We start from the raw sequence: 26,125 nt of genomic DNA, 5'->3' as shown, positions 1-26,125 counted from the left end.
ACTGTTATGGTTGAATGCCATTTCGGCTGTCTTTAAAGGTTAATGTTAGTAATTAAATGGTTATCCTGTATCTTGATTTTCATTGTCTCAATTTATTATGAGTGAAAATTTAAGTATGTTTCTTTGGCAGGCTAGGAAGTAGATGCAAGCTTTACTGAAGCAAAGAAAATGGTTAAAAATCCCTATAAAATGCTGCTGTTTACTATTACTAAGTTTACTTTGAGAGGGACACTGTTTCTTCCCCCCAGAGGGGAAGCGTGATTTCGTCCTGTGTGGGAGGAGGGGAGGTGTGGAGGAATAGTGGGAGGAACTTGTAGAGTTGCCCACCGATTTCATTGAGAACTCAGAAGGCAGCAGGTTAACATCTATGAACTGAGTCCAGCTGAAGACTTTCTCTCACCCATCTCTCGCTGTTGGATTTACCTTCATTTTTTTTTCTTGGATATTTATTTCAAGACAACACCTGGATTCATCAACTGCGGATCTATGCGAACCCAACGCGGGAGTCAACAACATTTGTGAAGTTGAAGAGGAGGAATGTATCGTTTCTTTGTGAAATTAACATTTCTGATTCCAGCAATCGCCATCGCACAAGGTAAGCAATTTTTATTTATTTTTGAGCGTGCATTGCCACAGAGCATGACCGAGACTTATCTGTGATATTCGCAACAATTAAAGTGGGCTTTAGAGAAGTTTGTGAATTATAAAGAGGAAGAGAAAGGCACTCGATTAAACTGATTTGAGTGATTTAAAGGTCATGCTGTATAATTATGATCGGAGTATTAAAAAGTTGCATAAATAAATCTCGATGAAAGTTTTCCAGCTTCTCTTGGCCGTGGGAAAGTGAAGAAACCAGAAGCTGCAGTGCGCTTGGCTGGCTCCCCCGGTGTGCGCTAAATGAAGATGTCGCGAGCTATTTTGTCCGCTCATTGCAGAGCAGTCACACTAAAATCAGCTGAGCTTATGCGGTAGATGCAGCAATGTTGGAACCACGATCAAAAGCTAACTACCTGAACACAACATTTAATTTGTTTTCTTACTCTAAATTTATATCAAGAATTTTATCAACAAATATTTTTAATGCTTTATAAAAAAAAACGATATTCAGAGTTTTAGACAATAAACGATCTATTTGTAAGCTGTTATTGGACCACTTTCATGTAAAATATGAGATAATGGAAGTTGGTGCGGAGGGACGCGGATTTTTTTTTTTTGGGGGGGGGGGGTTGCAAGCACCTTTTGTCTACAAGTGTGGGAGAGTGTTGTGAGTCCCGGGTTGGCGGGGGGTGGAGGAGGTGCTGTAATTCCCGTCTGCCCGGTAAACAATACCCGAGGAGAGTGTTTTATGGCTCGTGCTGCACCACGATTTCTTTTGTTCCGCATCTGAGCCCCGCAGCTGCTGCGCTCTCCCCGCAAAAGCGTGCGCCCCCCCCCACAGCCCCCTCCCCTGAATTAAAAAAAAAGAAAAAAAAAGCCACGCACCACGCGCTTCTAGCCTCACCAGTGTCCACGAACGGGCTTCCCAATATCCCCTGCGGACACTTGTGGAACAAATCAATTTAAAAATCACGACGCGTGTGCATTAAAATTTGCTAATAAAGCTGTGTTAAAAAAAACCAACCCAAAAAACAAAACTTAACTGCTGAATAATTCCCTCATGATTTCACCTGCAGCTTAATCCCGATTAATCCCAGTGTGCTCATTTCCGTCCTGTGTGCACAGAGAAACTGTGCTGGGTAAAACATGTTTTGATCTATATATTTGTTTATGCATTCAACAGGTCTTAAATGCTCTCTACCTACCGAGGCATGCCTTAATGGAGGAAGATGTGAAGCCACCCCAAACGGAAATGGTGAATGCAAGTAAGTAACAGGGAGTCTGAGAGCAACGCGTGAAGATGCTGCTGCAGGCAGTGAGGAAACACCATAGCTATCTTGTTTGTGTGTTACTTGGAGCTTGTATGGTTGTAGTAGTGCACTGTGGGGCAATCGTGGTACTTCTTTACGGGTGGGGAAGAAAAAGAGGCCACATATTCCCCCTTTTAATTCCAGCCTTTGAGCGGTCTCTCTGCTCAGCAACCAGAGGCCCTTAAGTTTCCTCTGGGCTGCTGTGCTCCTGTACCCCTCCGAGAGCTGCATTGCTCTCTGCACACATTCCCTGAAAAGAAAAGACTTTAAAGGAGTGCAGAAATGAAAAGAGAGAGCAGCCTCAGAGTGCTGGGGAGATGAGAAAGGGGAGGCCGGACACACACACACAAAGCCCCCCCCCATCAGCCCCTTAATGAATGCAAGTCCCCCTTCGCCTGGCAAAGTGAGAGGACGCGTCCAGTCCTAAATCTTGTTTTTCTGCTCTTTCATGGGCGACAGCTGGGGCTCGCCCGCCGCCCGTCACCCATTGTCCTGCAGTCAGAATAATGCTGTGTGACTAATCTGAGTGGGGCTTCCCATCATGCCACAGCCACCCCAAACACCACAACACACACCAAACCCCTGCCATACCCCCCCACCCTCCAAAAGGCTTCTCTCCGTCGTTTTGAATGTCTCTCTCCCCCAACCACCCCCACCTCACCCGCTTGTGATCTCCATTTGAAAGCCAGATGGCTGGGAAATGTAATTGGATTGGATGTCAAGAGAGTGAGATTAATTGGAATAAAGTGCAGAAATTTGAGGGCGAACAAGTGGGAATAGACAGGGAGGCAGATTGTGGGGCTGTTTGTTTAGAGTGTGGATTGATGTTTTTGGGTGAGACGTTTTAATATGCAAACATGTTCCCTTGAGCTGGCCTTCCTGTAAATTTTAATATAATGTAATGAGACACCAACTTTTATCTGGTCTGAGTTGGAAACTGATCCTTTCTGAAAGCATCTTTATGTGTGATTTTTACTTGTGGCGTCACTTTATTTTGTCTCCCCTCTTGAAAGAAACTCAGAGGTGGCCTGGTTTGCCCTGGGGCATGTGATCATGGCAGGCTCTCCTCTGGTCTGCGGGGACAAGGGAGAGCTATTGAAGGACCTACGCGAGTAGCCCAGGGGCACCAATTCACAATATGTGAATCTGCACGCTCTGCACACACACACAGTCACACACAGCGCCCTGCACGTGTGCGCACGCTCTCACACAGAAACTCTCTCCACCCTCCGATCCCACAAAGCTGTTATTGTGTTCTTCATCTCTGCTCAGTCCAATTAAAAACAGACAGGATAAGAGCATCACTTCACCCACCCGCGCTCTCTCTTCCTCCTGGCTTCCCGCTCATTCATCATTCATCCTTGCCAAGCTAAGCAGCTATCAGTCATGGGGACACTGTGAGATTCGGGGGGTCAGGGTAAAGTGTCTGTAGCAGAGAATCTTCCAGCAGTGGTCCATATTTTTGTGCCATGCTGTGTCACATCAAATTCGCTTTTAAATTTTGTGCTGCTGACACATAGGTGGAAAGTCGGCTGAGTTAGAAAGGAGGGGATGCCTGCACTGTGACAAGAAAAAGGAAAGCAGTGGTGGAGTTCAGCTGAGGGCATCTAAATTGTGCGGTCGCCCTCACGTGATGTTTAGGGGAAGGTCAGCAGGTTATAACACATCAAACCCACAGAACCAACTATCGGAGATACCACTGAATCATGTTCTGCTTTTGTGGTTATGCAGCATATGGTGGCACAGTTTTGAGTGGTTAAGACAGATCTGAATCCTCTTTTCGGCACAGTTCTCACGAGTGCGAGAGTCGAATCACATGCCGACAATGATGAACAACATTACACCCTCCCCCAATATTACTTCATACCTTTAGGAAATCAGGAAAAGGATTAGATTTGTCTTCTTTATTCATGTTGCATTCACTAGAATCTGCTTTTTCTCAAGCTGATATTCAAATGAAGGATTTTAAGGTGATTTTTAACCCCAACCAACTGTAAATTCAACAAGAGTCAAAACCTCTAAAGATGGTAGCTTTAATTCATTCTACAATCACAGCAGTCAGCTTGGTAGAGTAAGGTTAGATTTAGCTAAAAGAAATATAACAGCTAGCTGTGTGGTTGACTGATTGGCTGAGATAGTAAGGTTCCCATGCTGGTTTTAAAAATGGAACAAGAATATGGTCTTAATGCGTGTGACAGCATACACCTCCAGAGAAAATCGAAACACTCAAAAGGAACAAAGGGGGAACCAACTTTAAAACCTTTAATGCTGTTTCCTCGATTGAAGACAAATCTCTTTACATTAAAAGACTGAGTAACTTTAGGGGAAGTCGGAGAGTTTATGTAAATTGTGGCGATATTGGACACGGAAATAGCAACGAGTGTCTGCAGTGGGGAAGTACTCGGTTGCGATTCTGTGAATTAAGAGGTTATCTCAAGGTCTGGGGCTTCCTGTTTCCCACGAAGCTGCAGCAGTCTTTTTTAATGTAGGCAACTTTAAAGTTTGAGGGCACAAGCATAGCGTGAGTCAAATTTAGTTTCCATTTGTCAGACTGTAATGAGGGCAAAGTCAGGTTAAAAGGTTGTTGCCCTCGGTCTGGCCTTTACGTGACAGACTCACTGTTATTGCTGCTTTGCTGAAATGGGTGCCGTTTTGGTCAGAGATAAGTGTTAAGAATAAACATCTCAACTGTCGCCCCACATGTCTCGAATACTGCACTGACAGAAATAGACCAGACGAGAGAATTTCACTTAATGTGATGTAGCTAGTAAAGGGAGCTGTATGGTGTTGTTTATTGACGATAATGCGTCTCAGTCACAACCTGAAATGATTTTTACACTCTTCCTCTAAGAATGCTGCTCTTCTTTTGTCCTCCTATAGGATTACCAGGAAGGTCTCTATAAAAGCTCAGCTCCCTGAATCAGGGACATACAAGTGCTTAGTGGGTTTAAGGTGCCTGCTGGTGTTGCCTTTTTATTTGGGGTTTAAGCTCTAATGCTGCCACTCCCCTGGTTGGGCCCATTCCCCAGATGCCAGGGGCCACATGATATAGCACTGAAAGAGGCTGGTGGGAAAAAAAAAAGGTCCCATCTTCTTACAGTTGATGTGCAATTTTCAGATATAGAACTCCCAGAAGAGAACGCATTGCATATATAATGTAAAGGCATATTTTTTCACACCTACTTTGGAGACTGATCTGGAAACCTTCAAAGCAGGAGATGCTGATGCAATGCTGTCAGAGCAGAGCGATAAGGGCCTGTGTCACTCTAGTGGGTGTTGAAAGTTCATATCTAGCAGTAGAGGCTATCAAATGAAATAACTCTTCTAGCCAGAAAATGTGTGCATGTCTTGATATTTCTAGTAATTGCATGTGCATGGGGGGGAATGTTATCTGGTTGGAATGTGAGTCACCCTTTATAGCGACCAAACAAGTAATGATGAATGAATATGTTGTGGTAACACACTTGTGCCCACCTGACTTGATGGTAATCTGAAGTAATAGACTCCAGACTACTCCATCGGCTTTCACTGATAATCATCACAAGAGGTGGAATGGCAGGCAGGTGTTTTTCCTGGTTTTGATCGTGAGCTGGGATGTTTTTACAGCGTTGTTAAGTGAGTGCAGCAGAACAAGGTGCATGACACACACACACACACACAGGGAATCAGAGTTATGCCGTCGGCTGTTTACCGTACTTTTATGAATGAAAGTGAGCTCACTGTCAGGCTGTGCTGTTATTCAGACAGGTGCCAAATTCTTCTCATTCTGACCGCCTCTACCAACTTCACTGATTTTAGAGAGTGGAACAGAAACCGCTTTATTATTGTCCAATGATTCTTCTAAGATCCCCTTTTTTGAAGATATATGTTACTTGTAGAGAGTGATTTTTTTGTTTAGGAAGGTGGTTTGATTTCCAAGCAATAATGCGCATTTTACCGAACCAAATGAGCATGATTCAATGTTTAATAAACACTTTATGCAGTTTAGCCCTTTTTAGGTTCAACAGCCTGAGAGTGCACAATCTTTGTATGACTATTATACACCCTTTTAATATAACAGTGTTTCTCTCTCATGGATTTTATTGCTGTAGTGGGATTTGAGAGGCTTCCAAATCCAGTGCATTTCTCATTTTCTCTAGCTGGGCTACATTGCTCCGCTCTTGGTCTTACTAACAGATGTGGACCCCAGGGGTCACATCTTGGCTAATGATGAGACACATTCAAGGGAACATCAACTAACCAGACAAAGCAAATGAGGAGGAAAGGGCAGAAACAGATATGTAATAAAGACAAAAGGACGAGTGAAAATCAAAAGAGAGAAAAAAAATAGTCGGTGATCTTGGAACGTTGTCAAGTATCATGAAAGGAAAAACCAAGACTGACAACATTATACATGCCTTTGATTACTGTACGCCACCCTCAGTCATTTCACATGACATTTTCCACAGCGGTGGCATTTCCAGCGCACAGTTGGGCACGTTTTGTGTCAGAGCATAAAGTCACCCCCAGAGTGACAGATGGTAGATCAGGCCCAGCAGGGAGAGTGGAGAGAGGGAAGAGAAGGCAAAGGGGCTGTCCCACAGTCACAAAAGTGTTTAGGGTCAGAGGTCGGGGAAGCATCTGCTCTGGCCTGAGGGGACATTGCAGCGCTGGGAGAGACCTGTTGCCGTGGTGTGTGCTGCTGGTCTTTTCAGCGTGTGGGTGGATCTTTATCTCTGACTTCAGGACAAACAAGGTCTATTACAGTCAGTTTGCGTGGGAGTTAACTACACACACACACACACACAGGATGGTACACACACACCATTATTAACACCTCGTTTTTATCATAGTGGGTGAGATTTTTGTACCTCAGCAGTGAATTACCTTTATAATTCACTCAGTGTGTTTTCCCGGTGACTTCAAAGTCACCTCAAATGCTTTTACAATCTTGTGCCAATTACAACTGTCTGGACTCCCTGTAGAGGCCCTGCTAAAAACTCCCTGTTGGTCTCACCTATCTAAGTCAACAATAGAGTTTTGAACAATCCGGTGCAACACAAGGGGAAATCTGCAAAAGGGAAACAGCTACGAGTTTAAAAGAAAAATGTCCCTTTAACAGGAAAAAATGATTCCCCATGGTAAGCTGAATGAGAGCTAAAGTACAGAAAACTAGAAGGAAATATTTTATGTGAAAAGGGAAATAAACAAAAAAAAAGGGAACAGGTAAGTAAGAGAGGAATTAAGAATAAGTCGTGTGGTTTGGAGGCACAGAAGTTGCAACAGCTGACTTCACATGGGTTCTTTATGTCCCCGGAGGAGAGGTTGGCTTTGTCAGCACCCCTGTCTGAGAAGGGGACAGAAGGGAGGGGGAGGAGGAAGGGGAAAGGAGGAGGGGACACGAGGATGGGGGAGGAGAAGGAGTCCTGACCAACAGCTGCCTTCATTAACATGCGCACCTGCTCCCTGTGGAGATACTAGGAGGCCAACAGATGCCCTCCTTTACACATAACCACTCACACACTCAGGTCACAGCTACACACAGTCACACAAGCCTCCCGATTCAAATGTAAACACTTTTCTGGTGACTTTAAATGCTCCCTCACGTGACAGATGGGACTGCAGTGTTATGTACGGGCTGCATATCAAATAATGTCTGTGCATTTCATTAGCACAATGCTAAAACAGTCAATTTCTTGTACTCTTTGGTCAAAATGTATTGATTTTTTCTTTTTTTCTTTTTTTTACAAACACCCTGTAACCACAGTGGGCAGAACCCATCTTTGTGAAATTTATGAGAGAATTTGTTCAACTAACCAGCCACTTTGAGCTGTGTGACTTAGCAGTAACAGTCCTTGGTCTGGATAGGAGGGAAGCAGGCTTAGGGCCTGAATGCAGAGCTTCATATCAGTCATCCATGAGCGGCACATTCCCCTTGATCTCTACGGTCATTGTGGATGAGTATGGACAGCATGGGGGCGAAAGGTAGATGGGAACAGGCTGTTAGACTGCTAGACTATTTTGTGGCGTCTGTTGTCCCGGCAGAATGTATTTTCAAGGTTCTGAGGGAAGCTAATCCAGAGAGACGTATTAGAACAACATGTTATCCCTGTCACACTGCAGTGGGACTTTGTTGGGCGGGAAACTTTTAGTTCCCTTCTACACCTCCCCCTTACACATCAAACCCCTCATTTTACTCCCCTTTTGTTTAGATAATTGTTCCCATGCTAAAAAAAAAGTCATGCTTTTCTAATCATTGCTGCTCCCTCTCTTCGCTGTCTGTTCCCAGGTGTCCCAGTGACTACATAGGCAGCCGGTGCCAGTATCCAAATCCCTGCAGTCCTTCGCCATGCCGCAACGGTGGCGAATGCCGCGCTGTTTCCCATAGCAACACGTTCGATTTCCGCTGCGTGTGCCGCCTGGGTTTCACTGACCGACTGTGCCTGACCCCCACCAACCACGCCTGTATGAGCTCCCCCTGTCGCAATGGAGGAACATGCCATCTCATTGCCCTCAATGCCTACCGCTGCGACTGTCCACCTGGATGGTCTGGTATGTATGGAAATGTTCAAAACTTGTTTCGTGACTACAAATCTTTTGCCCCTCTTTTAAGCCCTTTTTATGATTATTTCACTTTTACTATGTTACTTTCCAGGTAAAACCTGCCAGGCTGCCAACCCATGTGCTTCCAATCCATGTGCAAATGGTGGCCTGTGCTCAGCCTTAGAATCCACCTACATCTGCAAATGCCCACGCGCTTTTACTGGTCAAACCTGCAAGCAGGATGTAAACGAGTGTGCCCAGACTCCCTCTCCCTGTCTCAATGGCGGCGTATGCGTGAATGAGGTGGGCTCGTATCACTGCCGTTGTCCTCAAGAGTACACAGGCCAGCACTGCGAGAACCCCTATCTGCCATGCAGCCCGTCACCATGCCAGAATGGAGGCACTTGCGTCCAGAAGGGGGACACCGCTTACGACTGTAGCTGTCTTCCAGGTATGGCACAAACATGAATTTACAGAGTAATGGTAGCTGCCACGTGGAGTTGTGGATGGTTAGTGTGGTAACAAAACACACAATTGTTTTTCCTGTTACATCAGTTGACCTACAAACCAGCCTGTTGTTGTAGTAAAATCTGATTGGGTGGAGTGGAGTAATCTGGAATCACCGCTCTTCCCCTCTCTCTCTGCCAGCCTGCACAGCAGGATGCAGTTGCACAGACGTTTCCTTCTGATAATCGGTAGCGAGCCCCTACAATGGCAGAGAAACCCACATGCACACAAACCTATAGATTTACACACCCTATTCACGAGATCACAGACTCGCAAAAATAGCTTGTTTTTCACATCAACACTGCCAGCCTGTCTGCCACATTTATTGCTCAATGTTGTGGTAACTGCTGTTAAGAGTCAGGACACCAGATGTGTAGAAAGTGCACACACAATACATACGTGTAGATGTGGGGAAATAAAGAGGAGAAAAAACAATTAGGGATTTTGCATCAAACCTATACAGTACTTATGTTTAAATTATTCATACCATGCTTTCTAATTTTTATTAGAAAGTACTGTATAATTTTTCATAGAAGGTCACAGTTAGTTCCAAAGGTCACAATCTTACTTTGGAGTAGTAGCAGTGTACATTGCGGACTCTTAGGGAAAGTATTACCTCCTTATCCCTAGCACACCACATCAGTTAAAATAAAAGGGTGGTTGGATCAAGCTTTAACTTGCCTGTGTTTTTGTCTCATTATGTGGTCAGCACAGAGCCCGTTGTTTGGACATGCGGATGAATAACTGATGTTGTGTGTCGAAGTTTTAAGTCACGCTGCGTGCCAGTTGCGGGTGTCTTTGCTGGAATGCGTTTAGATAGCGCACCAGTACAGGCACCTGTGGAGCTGTGGGTTGATTGTTAAGCGGAGCTATTGTGCCTATAAAACACCCACACAAGCCTTTGATGTTAACAGAGGGGACAGGCTGTGCTCTGCCACGAGCTTGTATATCTATTTTTATGCAGGAAGGAAAGGTCTGATTATTACCCGCAATCAAGTGTCGCAAGAGCTTTTCTACATTTTGACTCGTTTGTTCTCACCCCACGCCAATCCAACAGGCTTCACAGGCCACAACTGTGAGATCAACATCGATGACTGTCCAGGCCACAGCTGCCAGAACGGTGGTGTTTGTGTGGACGGGGTGAACACCTACAACTGCCGATGCCCACCTCATTACACAGGTACCTTTCACTTAAAGGCTTTAAAAAAATCATCCAATAACATTTTAAGATGATAAATACCAACTTTTTTTTTTCTCTTTTAGGTCAATACTGCACAGAAAATGTGGACGAGTGCGAGCTGATGCCCAATGCATGTCAGAATGGCGGGACATGCCATGACACGCATGGTGGCTATCACTGCGTCTGTGTAAATGGGTGGACTGGCGACGACTGCAGCGAGAACATTGATGACTGCGCCAGTGCAGCTTGTCACCACGGTGCCACCTGCCACGACCGCGTGGCCTCATTCTTCTGCGAGTGCCCCCATGGACGCACAGGTATGGCTCTTGTGACCCCTCTGTGAATGCTATGCAGACATATCATGATCTTAATGTTTAGAGAGTAAAATGTAATACATCCATGGCTACAGGTCTGTTGTGCCACCTTGATGATGCCTGCATCAGCAACCCATGCCAGAAGGGCTCCAACTGCGACACCAACCCAGTCAATGGCAAGGCAATATGCACCTGTCCCCCAGGTTACACTGGATCGGCCTGCAACCTGGATATCGATGAGTGCTCTCTGGGTATGTTATTACGCTACCAGTTTGTCTCCTTTAGTTTGGATTACAACCCTCTGATGATTCTGATTCTTTGCAGTTAACACGCAGAACTGATTTATTACATTTATTACAACTTGCATATTTAATGTTTTAGGTGCTAACCCCTGTGAGCATGGCGGTCGCTGCCTCAACACAAAGGGCTCCTTCCAGTGCAAGTGCCTCCAAGGGTATGAAGGGCCTCGTTGTGAGATGGATGTCAACGAATGCATGTCTAATCCTTGCCACAATGATGCCACCTGCCTGGACCAGATCGGAGGGTTCCACTGCATCTGCATGCCAGGTAAAGCATCGGTTTGTAATACAAGAAGACTACTTTTCTTTTGACATGTTTTTTTCCTTTACTTTGTGGTAAGAAAAGAAACGTGACCTGACCTATAACTCCCATTTCAGGATATGAGGGTGTGTTCTGCCACATCAACACAGATGAGTGTGCCAGCCAACCTTGTCTCAACAATGGCAAGTGCATTGACAAGATCAACTCCTTCCACTGCGAGTGCCCCAAAGGTGAGAAATAATCTGATTACTACAGTAAAAACAGCCACAAAAATAGCTTCCATGGTATCATTTTAACCCTCCCTTTTTTTGGCAAGACAGTGGGAGCTAAGAAAAGAGGGTGGATCATTAACTATCTGTAAATGAGTGCCGTGCATGCAGTCCCCCGATTGAACGTAAATGATTTACTTCTTCTAATAGTGTCAGTGAAGCATTTACGAGTGTGCTGGACAGAACAGACTGGGCTGCAGAAACATTAGCATATTTGGCGGGCTGGAGAGTTTGTGTAAGAGCTTAGCGCCAGAATTGGGGGGGTAGGGTTTGGTTTTTAGCTGGTAAGCTGTGGACTATTGTGATGTGGTTTGAAAGAAAGATTTCACTGCACAGTAAGAGCCCGAAAAAGGAGGGGTGAAGGGAGTGTTGTGGAATGATTTGTTAGGACTTTCAGCACCACGTGGCCTTTTTTAGATGCAAATTTCAGCAATTTTCTGCATTTCTGCAAATATATTTCCTCTCAATATTGAAAGAAGTTTAATTCTCTGTTTTAAAAAAATGCATCTGCAGGCTTTTCAGGGAGTCTCTGTCAGGTGGACGTTGACGAGTGTGCCAGCACACCCTGCAAGAATGGAGCTAAATGCACCGATGGACCCAACAAGTACACCTGTGAATGTGCTGAAGGTACACCAGACTAATCCTTTCTTCTAATTTATTGCGTAATCTTGTTTGTCTTTCTTAGAAAAAAGTTGCGGGTGTTAAAGCTGTTCTCCTACATTACAGGATACACAGGGCAGCACTGTGAGATTGACATCAATGAGTGCTACTCCAATCCCTGCCACTATGGCACCTGCAGGGATGGCCTGGCTTCCTTCACCTGTCAGTGCCGCCCAGGCTACACTGGCCGCTTGTGTGAAACTAACATCAACGAGTGTCTAAGCCAGCCCTGTAAGAACGGCGGCATTTGCCAGGACAGGGAGAATACATACATCTGTTCCTGCCCACAAGGCACTGCGGGTGAGACTTTAATATTATACAACTTTGAAATTCTTCCAGTGAAATATGCCTACACTTTCTTCACCTTTTTTCTGGCCCTTATGTATATTCTGATCTACAGGTTTCAATTGTGAAGTGAACCTGGATGACTGCAAGAGCAAGCCCTGTGACTACGGGAAGTGCATCGACAAAATAAATGGCTATGAATGTGCATGCGAGCCCGGTTACACAGGTGAGCGCTGGGTGGAGTTTACAGGTGCAGGGGGGTGGTCACCTGAGCTTTGGGAGGGGCAGGTAGAACAGGTGGCTGGCGGACCCATTCCTGTGGAACAATGGTGTCATGTTGCCTATGTGGGACGGAGGAGAAGAGAAAGGGAACACAGCCTGATACATGCACACAGCACACACAAAGCACTGACTTTGTTTCCCGTCTGAAAAGATTGTGACGTTGAGCTTGCAAAGACTCTGTAAACTGATACTTTGAAAGGAAAAGAGAGGCTGTCCTTTAATCACATATCTGATGATTATTAGTGTGTCTCCACGACAAGCCAGTTAACACTTGATTTACTAAGCAAGCTAACCTGCACTAAAATACAGAACTTTGGTGACAGGCACTCTTTAAGAAATAGACCAGGCAGGTCACACGGATCCGGTTCTGACTGGTAGTGGTTATGTGATTGTGCTAAAACCAGGGATGGATGTGTGGTTATGGGGAATGTGTGTGTGTGTGGATGTGAAGGCTGCCCCCCCCCCCCCCCCCCAAAAAAAATCTTTTTGTGCTGAGTGTAGAGGGCACGGCAGGACTGAGACACAGAGGGACAGAGGGCTATTGTAACTGAAGATCAGGCAGTTGGGCCCTCCTCTCCTGACTGATGAAGAGCATAGGAGGAGGGAGCCGGGTACGAGATCAGAAAGGGGGGTGGGGTTAATTGTTACTCAGCCATGTGTGAAATAAGTCTGGCCTTCTGTCCCTGTAAACAGCCCTGGGTGAGGTTAGGTCTCCTGGATGGGGGTGGTGTGTGTGTGTGTGTGTGCTCCCCCCTCTCTGTGATTCAGCTGAGGGGCTCCTTCTGCCTATTCAACAGGGCCCTATTCAATCAATGTAGCAGAGGTAAAAGAGCCTCCAGGGGCCACCAGGCTTGGTACACATTGTATTTGTTGAATATTGAGGGAGTTTGTCTTTTTGTTTTTCATATGCAAAAAAAACCCTGCACAGATTATCTCAGTGAGCAAACTGTAAGGCCTTAAATTATATCACATGGGAGTATCCAGCTGTTTGGCTTCGATAATGGCCAGCTTAGTTATTGATCACTTCAGTTCATCCAAAAGAAACGTTTGTGACACTGTTCTTAAAACCAGATTTACTGTCTTACAGGAGCAATGTGTAACATCAACATTGACGACTGTGCCATCAACCCCTGTCACAATGGAGGCACATGTGTGGATGGCATCAATAGCTTCACCTGCCTGTGCCCAGAGGGATACAATGATGCCACCTGTTTGTCCGAGGTTGATGAGTGTAGCAGCAACCCCTGCATACATGGCAGATGCCAGGACCTTCTTAATGGGTGAGTAGGGATCCAGGTTGTATGAGGAAAAAAAAGTACACACACACACACACACACACACACACACACACACACATATATATTTATATATATCAATTACTGAACAAGCCTTTCTACTAAAGATACAAATGTACCTGTGACTCTGGCTGGAGCGGTCAAAATTGCGACATCAATAACAATGAATGTGAGTCCAACCCATGCATGAACGGAGGAACCTGCAAGGATATGACCAGCGGATACCACTGCACGTGCCGAGTTGGCTTCACAGGTCAGTGTTTGGCCCTACCTGCACTTTTCTTTTTTATTCGTGCACAGATTGAATGAGGAGAGCCTTGTTGGCCAACATCTAACCAAAGTGTGTTCTCTAATTCCAACTGCTGTAGGTCCTAATTGCCAAACTAACATCAATGAGTGCGCCTCCAACCCCTGCCTCAACCAGGGCACTTGCATCGATGATGTGGCTGGATACAAGTGCAATTGTTTGCTTCCTTACACCGGTACGACATGTAACTGCTTATCTCCCACTGTGAGAATTACAACTGCTAACTGGATTGTTCATTTAACTAGCACCTGCTTTTAGCTGTTTGCACAGGTCTGATAGCATGAACACAATCTTCCAAGTTTCCACTGAAAAAGGATTAGATTGTTATATTCCGTGTTGTTTTTGAAAACATCACCCAGCAGCTACTGACAGGGATGTCTGGTTTTTGGCGTCTCTGTGTGGAAAGATCTGCTCGTCTGTTTTGCTGGGATAATAGCGTGTGTGTGTGTGTGCTTTTTGGAATAACAGGCCGTTGTGGCTAATGTAACGCAGAGACCCGGACACTGCTCCGAGTACTAGTCCCACTTCCGCCATGTCCTGTTTCCTGTCTATGAACAAACAATAGCAGGAAACAGGAAGGCCTTTCCTGTTTGGCTAAGATGTCATGGAAATGAATAAGGAAGTGGAATGGAAACTGGAATTAAAAAAAAGTTGTGTTGCTTTTAAAATTGTGTTTTGCAGTCACTGAAACTGTGGTGCTTATTTTATTACATGCAGTTAGGTACTCAAAAGGAGCTCCTATGTAATGCCAGAGTGATTCAATCAATGTTGGTTTTTTTTGGTCATACCAGGGGAAAATTGTGAGACTCTACTGGCCCCCTGCAGTTCCAGGCCATGTAAAAATGGTGGAATATGTAAGGAGTCGGAAGATTATCAAAGCTTCTCCTGCATCTGCCCTGAAGGATGGCAAGGTATACATTTTTCCAGCTAGTGTTTTTCTTTTTTTTTTTATTGTTTGGCTGAATGTGTGTGTAGTCAGTTAGTATATAATTACCCAACAGTACAATACATTTTTTTTGTTTTCCCCTTCAGGTCAAACATGTGAGATCGATATCAATGAATGTGTGAAGAGCCCATGCCGCAATGGCGCCCTTTGCCTCAACACCATGGGAGGTTACCAGTGCAAGTGCCAGCCGGGTTACTCTGGCCAGAAGTGTGAGACAGACATCGATGACTGCAAACCAAGTAAGAAGCAAATCTAAAGCCTTTTAAGTTCCCACTTTGTGTTTGACTTAAAACAAAAGTGGCAATCATACTTCCTTTTCTTGCATTTCAGATCCCTGCAGTAATGGTGGCCTGTGCCGCGATGGCATCAACAGTTTCACATGCACCTGTCCGCCCGGGTTTCGTGGTGGCAGATGTGAGCAGGACATAAATGAGTGCGAGAGCAACCCGTGCAGGAACGGGGCCAACTGCACCGATTGTGTGAACAGCTACACCTGCACCTGCCCACCTGGCTTCAGCGGTATCAACTGTGAGATCAACACAAACGACTGCACTGACAGGTAGCTCCCCTCACTACAATCTGTTATTATTATTAAACTGTTCTGATGAACTGACCCAGAGGAAAGTAAGGGATTTAACATTTCCTATTTTCTTGTTTCAATAGTTCTTGCTTTAATGGTGGCACCTGTGTGGATGGAATCAACACTTTCACCTGCCTGTGCTTACCCGGATTCACAGGGAGCTATTGTCAATATGATATCAATGAGTGTGACTCCAAGCCATGCCTCAATGGAGGCACTTGTCTTGACAGTTATGGGACCTACAAATGCACCTGTCCTCATGGCTACACAGGGATCAATTGTCAGGTAGGGAGAAATACTCTTATCTTTGTCTTATCACATGCCTAGGCTTCTTTACTACATCTAAGTACCTTCTCTCTTTTTTATCCTAAATTAGAATCTTGTGCGCTGGTGTGACTCTGCTCCCTGCAAAAATGGAGGCTCGTGTTGGCAGCAAGGTGCCTCCTACACCTGCCAGTGTCAGACTGGATGGACTGGCCTCTACTGTGACATCCCAAGTGTTTCCTGTGAGGTGGCGGCTAAACAGCAAGGTACGCTCATTTCGATTATAAGGTGAAGCTTTTGATAGTAAATTTGCTATAGTCTGGTGGGCAGTTTGTACATTCTGAAACTCCTCGTTTGTCTTTGATTGTAGGTGTTGACGTGGCTCACTTGTGCTGGAATTCGGGCCAGTGTCTGGATGCTGGAAACACGCATTATTGCCGCTGCCAAGCTGGCTACACTGGCAGTTACTGCCAGGAACAGGTGGACGAGTGCTCACCCAACCCTTGCCAAAATGGAGCCACCTGCACTGATTATCTAGGAGGCTACAGTTGTGAGGTAAAAGGATATATGAGTAATTTAAAGATGAATTGATTTATTTAAGTTATCTTAAATAAAGTCCTGGACAGGACTCTGTCAGCTAAGCCAGCTTGATAAACCATTGTCACCAGGACACTGATTTATATTTGGTGTTATGACTCTTTTCTGGGAACTTCCTATATATGTGGTACTTGTAAGGCACCTCCCAACCCCTTCATGAACATGCATGGAAAGCAGGGAGCAGTGAGAGCAGTAGCAGAGAATACAACCGTTATAACAGTGATTAAGTCAGTTAGAGCATTAAATGAGGAGCTGGGATAGAGGTGGGTTGCAAAGTGATTTGCAGATGCATATGGGAATCAGCTGAGCCACCAAGTGATTGGTTGGCATTAAGACAAACTGTTCTGAAGGGATTGCAGCTGATATGGATTTAATAGTCACTCTGAAATATGATATAATAGATACATCAAGAGGCTGTTTATTTCTGGTAACCCTCTAAACTTGTTTCTCATTTAAATAACAAAATATGCTTGAATATCTTTTATTGTCAGTGTGTCCCTGGCTACCATGGTGTGAACTGCTCAAAAGAGATCAATGAATGTCAGTCTCAGCCCTGCCAAAATGGAGGGACATGCATCGACCTAATCAACACATACAAGTGCTCGTGTCCCAGAGGAACACAAGGTATCTTATAGTTTAGCATATGTGCATACACACATTCCAAAAAATATACTTGATAAATGAATACCTAGGTATCCATGGTGTGTAACCCAACTTATCTGTTTCCCGTAGGTGTCCACTGCGAGATTAACTTAGATGACTGCAACCCCTTCAGAGACCCACTCACTAATGAGCCCAAGTGCTTTAACAATGGCAAGTGTGTGGACCGCATTGGAGGCTACCAGTGTGTGTGCCCACCGGGTTATGTAGGTGAGCGCTGTGAAGGGGACGTCAATGAGTGTTTGTCAGATCCTTGTGACCCCAGAGGCTCCTACAACTGCATCCAACTCACCAACAGCTACCGGTGTGAATGCCGCACTGGGTATACAGGTACTGAATGTGGATCAGCAGCAAAAGTACAGCAAAAGTCTAAATGTTTTCTAAGAGTAGCTGACACATGCTTTTTGCTTCTGTGCCACAGGCCAGCGTTGTGACAAGGTATTTGATGGCTGCAAAGGGCGACCTTGCAGAAATGGGGGGACATGTGCTGTTGCCAGTAACACACCTCATGGTTTTGTCTGCAAATGTCCACCTGTGAGTAAAACATTATAGCGTCTACTTAAATGTTAGCACTTAAAAAGTCCTTTTAAACCAAAGCATAGCACACTAATCATGAAGTCTGTGTTATTTCTGCCCCTGTAGGGTTTCACTGGCTCCACCTGCGAGTATGACTCTCGTGCCTGTGGGAGTCTGAATTGCAGGAATGGTGGCACGTGTGTGTCAGGCCACCTAAGTCCACGCTGCCTGTGTCCTTCAACCTTCACCGGGCCTGAGTGCCAAACTCCGACTGACAGCCTCTGCATCTCGAACCCCTGTTACAATGGTGGCACTTGTCAGATAACTCCAGACCCTCCGTTTTTCCAGTGTAGCTGCCCCAGCAACTTCAATGGTCTGCTCTGCCATATACTTGACTACTCGTTCGTTGGCGGGTTTGGCCGGGACATCACCCCACCTCCGGAGGTGGAGATGAGCTGCGAGATTCCACAGTGTGACGAGTTTGCAGGAAACCACATCTGCAACTCAGTGTGCAACAACCACGCCTGCGGCTGGGATGGAGGAGACTGTTCGCTTAATTTTGATGATCCGTGGCAAAACTGCTCCTCTGCTTTACAGTGTTGGCGATACTTCAATGATGGGAAGTGTGATGGGCAGTGTAATAGCCCTGGGTGTCTCTATGATGGTTTTGATTGCCAAGGACAAGAAGGACAATGCAAGTAAGTGTCACAGAAATGTCTTGGGTGTTTTTTTTAAAGATTTGTGGGACGGTATCAGAATATTAACCCAGTCTTATTTTGTTTTTCAGCCCTCTATATGATCAGTATTGTAAAGACCACTATGCTGATGGTCACTGTGACCAGGGCTGCAACAACGCAGAATGTGAATGGGATGGACTGGACTGTGCCAACAACATGCCAGAGAAACTGGCTGATGGACATTTAGTTCTTGTGGTCCACATCCCACCAGATGAGCTTAAGAACCGCTCTTCAGCCTTCCTCAGAGAGCTCAGCAGTGTCCTTCACACTAATGTGGTGTTCCGCCGTGACGCCAAAGGAGAACCCATGATCTTCCCTTACTATGGCAATGAGCAAGACCTTGTTAAGCATAATGTGCTGAAGCGCTCTGCAGATGGGTGGCCTGACTGGTCTTCGATGCCAGCCAGTGTTTTGGATCAAGTTAAAGAGGGTGTGTCATCCATCGTCAGCTCCCGGAAACGCAGAGAGTTGGATCCTTTGCAAATCAAAGGGTAGGGCACAACATAGAGAGTTTTAGCTAGGTTTAACATTTAATCACTAAATAATTACACTGATTTGTATTCACATCACAAAAAGGCTAAAAAAGGTTAATGCTACTGTGGCTATCTATCTCTGCTCATAGGTCTGTGGTGTACCTGGAGATTGACAACCGTCAGTGTTACCAGCAGTCTACTGAATGCTTCCAGAGTGCCACAGATGTAGCTGCATTCCTTGGAGCACTGGCCACCAGTGGGAATCTCAATGTTCCCTACATTGAAGCTGTCACAAGTACGTGTCTCAGTTTCAGCCATAAGATTTTTCCATACATATACACATATATGCATACACAAACACAATGCATTTCAGTCATGTAAAATAATTTTATTTTAAACAATCATTCCAGGTGTGAGACCCACTCCCTCTGATTCAGAGCTCTACCCCATGTATATAATCTTCCTCGGTTTGGCTGCTCTGGGTTTCATCTGTCTGGGTGTTCTGGTGTCCCGTAAGCGGCGACGAGAGCACGGCCAGCTCTGGTTTCCTGAAGGATTCAAAGCATCGGAGCCAAGCAAAAAGAAACGCAGCGAGCCACTGGGAGAGGATTCTGTTGGCTTAAAGTAAGTGCACTCTGAAAGTGGAATGTGAAGGTTATTGGCACTGGCAGTGGGTCACTATATTTCCTTGACTTGTATTTGCTTTGCTGTAGGTGCTCTAATCTGCAACCTCTTTTCAATAGGCCAATGAAACACTCGGACATGAACCTCATGGATGACAATCAAAATGAATGGGAGGACGAGGATCCGGAGTGCAAACGCTTCAGGGTAAGAAGAGTTTTCCTTTGCACCAAAGCTGTCCATTCTAAATTTTATCATCTCTGATACTAACACTGACACTAACTGGTGTGTCTTTCAGTTTGAGGAACAGGCCATGTTGGATTTGGGTGATCATACAGATCACAGGAAATGGACACAGCAACATCTGGATGCAGCGGACCTGCGGATTGAATCCATTGCTCCTACACCTCCTCAGGGAGACATAGAGAATGGATGCATGGATGTCAATGTCAGAGGACCAGGTGTGTAACTGGAAAACTCACAATTTTTCTGTCAGGGTGTCACAAACGAATAAAACATAAATTATCTTTTGAATTACAACTGACTGAAGATGCTTATATACTCACTGATCCACTCCCCCTTCTTTTCAGATGGTTTTACTCCCTTGATGATCGCCTCCTGCAGCGGTGGAGGACTGGAGAATGGCAACAGTGAAGAGGAAGAGGATCCATCGGCAGAAATAATCTCTGACTTTATTTACCAGGGCGCCAACCTCCATAACCAGACTGACCGTACAGGCGAGACTGCCCTCCACCTGGCTGCCCGCTATGCCCGCTCAGATGCTGCCAAACGCCTCTTGGAATCCAGCGCAGATGCCAACGTTCAGGACAACATGGGTCGCACACCGCTTCATGCAGCCGTGGCAGCAGATGCACAGGGAGTGTTCCAGGTAAATGCCCTGGAAATCCCCTCAGGATTTTATTTTCAGGACAATGTTTGTCCCAGTTTGATCCAACAGTTTAAATTAATTTAACAGAAAACATCTTGTGTCCTTGCAGATTTTAATCCGAAACCGTGCTACTGATCTTGACGCCCGCATGCACGATGGAACAACACCATTGATTCTGGCGGCCCGTTTAGCAGTTGAGGGCATGGTTGAAGAACTTATCAACTGTCACGCCGATGCTAATGCCACTGATGAATCTGGTAGCTAAAGTTTTATCAAACTACAATCTTTACAGTTTTCACAAATGGCTTATTGTGCTAGGGGTCATGATAATAAACCCCGAATTTGCACTCTCTGCAGGTAAATCTGCTCTGCACTGGGCTGCAGCTGTAAACAATGTGGAGGCTGCTGTGGTACTGCTGAAAAATGGTGCCAACAAAGATATGCAAGATAATAAGGTATGTGAAATGATATGCATTTAATGGCGGTTTTCCACAAGCCTTTGTCCTTACATTTACAGTGATTATCTAGTGTATGAAGTGTTGTTTAATGAGAAGTGGGTATTTCCACCCAGGAGAGCATACCTCCCTGCTAGAACATGTACTTGTATATCCTTGATAAGAACAACAGGTATAATAAGTCATACACATAAAAAAGATGAGATGCGGTGAAAAGCAGCTTAGAGATGCAGCAAAGGTAGGCAATCTTAAGCAGCTTAAACACTGTATAAAAGTCCTGTTTGAGATTTGTTAGTTAGATCAACAACAAAACAAAAAAAAAACTGTTATCAGCTGCTGACTAGACGTCTACAGTGAATTGTTGTTGCAACCTACGTAAGTGGCCAACATCATTGGTGGTGGTGTGGCAAAAAAAAAAAAGAAATGCCTGTTTTGTTATAAATTTAATGTTATATTCGTTGTAATTTCTGCTGTCCTCTTGACCAGATCTCTCATGAAAAACTATTTTTAAATGTCAATGGTTTTACCCAATTAAATGCAGGATATATAAAAGTCACATTGCTAAAAATCTGAGCATCTGTGATACATTAATATATCATTATTATTCATTATACTTATTCAGTAATTGTTATTCTCACTCTGATAAATTAAAAAACAGAGGCAAAAAAGCAGCCGTAAATGCATAGTTGGAATCAACTGAACCGGCCAATCACAAAAGTTATGGGCTGCATCACTGCGATGTGTAGTTACATTTCTAGTGAGGTGCAAATCAGATTATGCCGTGGGGCTTCAGAGAGGTTTGTAGTTACAGTGGTGTAGAATTCCTGCTGAAACAGAAATCCCCATTTACACTGACTTTGTGGCCTGCCTTAACTAATGATAATCTCAATATTTGGTTTCTTTATAGGAAGAAACGCCGCTCTTCTTGGCAGCCCGTGAAGGGAGCTATGAGACAGCGAAAGTTCTTCTGGAGCATTTTGCCAATCGCGAGATCACCGATCATCTTGACCAGCTGCCCAGAGATATTGCCCAGGAACGCATGCACCATGACATTGTGCGTCTTCTGGATGAATACAACGTGGTCCGGAGTCCTGGGCTTCATAGTGCACCCCTAAGCACCTCCACCCTCTCCCCACCTCTCTGTTCTCCCAATGACTATCTCAGCAACCTCAAGCCAAACGTTTCGGGCAAGAAGATTCGTAAGCCTAGCTCGGGTGGAAAAGGAGGAAAGGACAACGGCAAAGATAATAGGCTGAAGAAGAAAAAGTCAGTGGATGGGAAGAGTAACTTGCTAGACACATCAGGTGTCCTCTCACCAGTTGATTCCCTCGAGTCACCCCATGGCTACCTTTCCGATGTTGCCTCGCCTCCCATGGCTTCCCCCTTTCAGCAATCGCCCCCAATGTCTTTAAATCACCTGCAGGGGAATGGAGATTCCCATCCTGGCCAGATGAACATGGGTAAGGATCTGAGTTGCATGGCTTTTGATCCTAACCCACCCCGTCTCTCCCATTTGCCTGTGTCCAGCCCCAACAGTCAGGGCGCAGCATCTATAGGTGGTAGCAGAGGGGGGCAGTGTGATTGGGTCTCCAGGATGCACTCAAGCATAGGCCAGCAAGGAAGCTTCACCCAACCACCACAGATAACCCATAACATGATGGGTCCTCTGCATGGTGTCAGTACTGCCACCCTGTCTCAGATAATGGGCTACCAGAATCTGCAAACCAGCCATCTGGGCTCGTCCGCTCACATGATGCAACAGGCTCACTCGCGGCAGCTCCAGCACCAGAACTCTAACAACACCACAGCCACTCAGTCCCTCAACCAGAGTTTCCCAACTGTTGAGCTGAATAGATCTGACATGCAGCAAAACAACTGCTCAGGCCGCACCATGCCCATCCACACGGTGATGCCGCAGGAGACCCAGATTCTTGGCACCCAGTTTCTCACCCCTCCATCTCAGCACAGCTATTCAGGCCCAATGGACAACACACCTAGCCACCAGCTACAGGTGCCTGACCACCCATTTTTAACCCCCTCCCCTGGGTCCCCTGACCAATGGTCCAGCTCTTCCCCACATTCCAACATGTCTGATTGGTCAGAGGGCATCTCCAGCCCTCCCACAAGTATCCACTCGCAGATGAATCTAATCCCAGACCAGTTTAAGTAAAAACTTGTAAAATGGACTGAACTCTTGTGTGGACTACATAAAAAATATCCAATGTTCACCATGAATGACACAGAAAAAACTTGTTTCAAGACTGAACATGTTCTTTTTTCTATTTTCAGTTTTTATACTAATGACAAGAACAATTTTAGTAATTTTGTATTTATTTATGTGCTTTTTTGACCTGAAAGATAAAGATGTTTTTATATTTATGCTTTTAAATTTTTATTGTTTTGGGGGTTTTTTTGTTCTGTTTTTTATGTATGGGAAGACTAGAACCCATAAAAGGGAGTGTATATCAGAAAACAGCTCCTGCGTGTGTACACTGGCTATTTATTTCTGTCATCTGTTGGTATATTTACTCGATTTATTTTAATATTTGACGTATCGGTCTTGACAGATTTTATCCTTGGGTTGCTTTATGTTTGTACTTTTTAAAAAAAATTATAGATTATTTTAAAGTTTCAGTATTAATTATATTCTAACCTCGTTTGTCCTTTTAATTTCCACAGTTTTTGTTACTAAACTACATTTCACTAAGTCTTATCAGAGTCTGCTTTGATCAGATTTGTACATAAAGCATCACCTTTCATGATGTTGCTTGCTACACTATTCTCTGTAAAAAATAATGGTGGAGACAGTAACTGAGCAAAGGTATCAAAGATATAATACTTTAAAAATGTTGGACCTTAAAGCACAGAACAACTATGTCCTGTCGGCTGAGAGCTGCTTTTGAGAATGAGTTTAAATCATCTCAGTAAATCTGAGCCTATTCTATTGAATAGCAGTCTTGGCTGGCAATGAGTAATAGATTTGTGGTCATTCGTGATGCAAGGACTGTTTCTTTATTGCATACTTATATCACAAATCAATGATTACATGTTTAACCTGTTTTGTGTTAAATGGCAAACCTGTAGTAGAACACTGAAATGTTACATTTGCCACAATTTCAAATAGTGCCAGTGCTTTTTGAAACGCAGTGTATGTGTGTGTGAATTCTCTTGTAAAAAATGTGGGGCAGAAATTGTGAAGGAAGCTGGGACCTTTGTATGTTTAATGGAATCACCTGCACTTTTAAAGGAGTGTGGTTTAAGGTGTTTAAATGTCACGTTTTATAAACTAATCCAGAGGTAAAGGTGTTTTTTTTAAGAAAAAATAATGAATTCAAAATCAAACTTCATGCAAAGTTGTAGTTTGCTAAGAAATATTTGCTGAATAAAAATGTTTTGTAAAAATGGTCTTGATTCAATAAAAGCTATTGTTAAACTTTAAAATGTGTGTCTTTCTGAATTTTACTTTATTTTCTGAAAAAGAAAATGCCTGCTAGGGTTGCTGATAAACATTTGTGTGTAACATGATGTTAACTGAACTAGATAAGAATAAATGTGTGTTTGCTACTATCGCTATTCATGCAGTGGGCTTGCTAGCTAATCTGCTGAAGATTATAGCTGATTTGAAAGTATGCCACAAAGGAATTATGTCATTATTTACATCTCTTCAAGTTTCAGTGGACTTATAACAATATGGTGCATGTACAGAGCTGACAGTTTTTCTTCCTGGTGCCTACCAGACAGGTTTAGGCCAGTACCAACAGTGCTGTCACATTATAATGCAATACTTTTTTTAAGTACATAATTTTGCTAACTGGCACTATGTTTGCTTAAGCTTAATTAAACTAAAGATAAACCTAAAGTACAATATTTCATTCCTTTGCTGTATGTGAACCATTCTGAGTCAGATAGAACATGTTCAATTTTTATCTGAGCCACTGAGTGTCAACGTTTTGCACACTCACAGCCCGCTATTTGTTACACGGGCTCGTCCACTTTTTACTTTTATAATTGCATAAATAAATTTTCATGGCACAGATTCAAAAAGGTGCAGGAAGCATTCTACAGAGAGTTTGGTTCATATTGACATGATAGCATCACACAGCTGCAGTTGCCCTAAAGATGGTTTTGTGGAAAAATCTAACAAGATCAACAGATTCTGAAATACCAAGAAATACCTGTCCATTTTATACCCACAACCCAACCGAAGTATGTTCATAGCCACTCACATTCTGATTCTCAGTTTCAAGTTCAGTTGCCACTATGTAATAGACTGCTTAGATATCTGAATCAGCTGAACACGTATACGTAAGAAAGTGTCTGAGCCCCCCGTCCCTTTTTTCACCTAAAACATCTTATAAAATGTGATATCCTAACATAAGTACTTAGACTTAAAAATGCTTTATTTTTGATTGTTTGATTTATATCTTTGTCATTTTCACATCATTATCCAGCATTCGTCCAATGTAACCACATTTATGGCTACTTACTTTTTTTGCCATGAATTTACAATTAAATTGTTTTAGACATATAAATTGACCAATACCGCCCCCTCCTGGATGTATTCCTCAATGAAAAGCAGCACACTTGTGACAAAGCCACATTTAATCCCTTTGATTATTGGAGGCTGGCTTCACTCGCTGACTGTGTGAAGTTTCAGACCCACTCCCCTGCGTGGAAAAATAAGAATATTACACCTTAATCTGGGTTCACCTAGGCAGAGGGTTCTTCTTTCACTGTTTTTACATGATGACGGTGAAAACTGATGTGTGAGCCACCAAATGCAGTGATTGTCGATTTTTCATACACCTCTTTGTACCATTTTAGGTAAAAACAGCAATTAAAGAAAAACATTTCGTTTCGTACAAAATATATTTTAGAATAAACAGATTTTTATCCACAGCAAAAATAAATGTTTAAAATACAATGTTTTATGGACGAGAGAGATAAGCATCAATTTCATTCTGTGCATGGTGATCCTGCACAAGATCACATTCACTGCTTTCCCTGTTCTATGAGTTTGGGATGGCTGCCATCTCTACCGTTTTACTGTGCCTTATAAGTCACCGAGCTCTGTGTGCTGACTCTCACACGTGCTCATTTCTACAGTGGATATAATAAATAAATAAAACAATAAATAACATTACTTGTAGTTATGAACTTTTTTGTCTGTTTAAAACAAATATTACAACAATATCCAATAGGCAATTAAATCAAGCAAATAATTGCTTTATTAATTATATCCAGTCTTATTAGTTTTAACTTTTGGTATAAATTATTTAGTTCTAAATGATTGCCTAA

At 44.0% G+C, this 26,125-nt stretch overlaps 1 protein-coding gene across 1 annotated transcript; it reads left to right on the top strand.

The window, feature by feature from the left end:
* Positions 1-348: 348 nt before the first annotated feature.
* On the top strand, positions 349-23,199 carry notch1a (notch receptor 1a). Its single transcript, XM_005720272.2, has 34 exons — positions 349-595; positions 1,781-1,862; positions 8,176-8,438; positions 8,542-8,880; positions 9,994-10,116; positions 10,200-10,433; positions 10,526-10,681; positions 10,812-10,997; positions 11,108-11,221; positions 11,774-11,887; positions 11,987-12,220; positions 12,321-12,431; positions 13,575-13,767; positions 13,890-14,035; positions 14,151-14,264; positions 14,881-15,000; positions 15,122-15,274; positions 15,366-15,594; positions 15,699-15,900; positions 15,992-16,145; positions 16,250-16,434; positions 16,968-17,100; positions 17,209-17,466; positions 17,558-17,670; positions 17,779-18,350; positions 18,440-18,880; positions 19,012-19,157; positions 19,273-19,486; positions 19,606-19,690; positions 19,782-19,944; positions 20,074-20,372; positions 20,482-20,629; positions 20,730-20,827; positions 21,735-23,199. Exons 1-34 carry the CDS (start codon positions 538-540, stop codon positions 22,995-22,997), a joined length of 7,443 nt encoding a protein of 2,480 aa, XP_005720329.1. The 5' UTR covers positions 349-537; the 3' UTR covers positions 22,998-23,199.
* Positions 23,200-26,125: the final 2,926 nt, after the last annotated feature.

The sequence above is a fragment of the Pundamilia nyererei genome, unplaced genomic scaffold (assembly GCF_000239375.1).
Source record: "Pundamilia nyererei isolate P.nyererei 1_Seehausen unplaced genomic scaffold, PunNye1.0 scaffold00002, whole genome shotgun sequence".
Taxonomy (NCBI): domain Eukaryota; kingdom Metazoa; phylum Chordata; class Actinopteri; order Cichliformes; family Cichlidae; genus Pundamilia; species Pundamilia nyererei.
Note: the sequence above shows the minus strand (reverse complement) of the source record. Positions and strands in the feature narration are given on the sequence as shown.

Coding starts and splice junctions, on each gene's coding strand:
- notch1a (XM_005720272.2), top strand. CDS start 538: ATGTATCGTTTCTTTGTGAAATTAACATTTCTGATTCCAGCAATCGCC. Junction 596..1,780: donor AGCAATCGCCATCGCACAAG/GTAAGCAATTTT, acceptor TGCATTCAACAG/GTCTTAAATGCTCTCTACCT. Junction 15,595..15,698: donor ACAAACGACTGCACTGACAG/GTAGCTCCCCTC, acceptor TTGTTTCAATAG/TTCTTGCTTTAATGGTGGCA.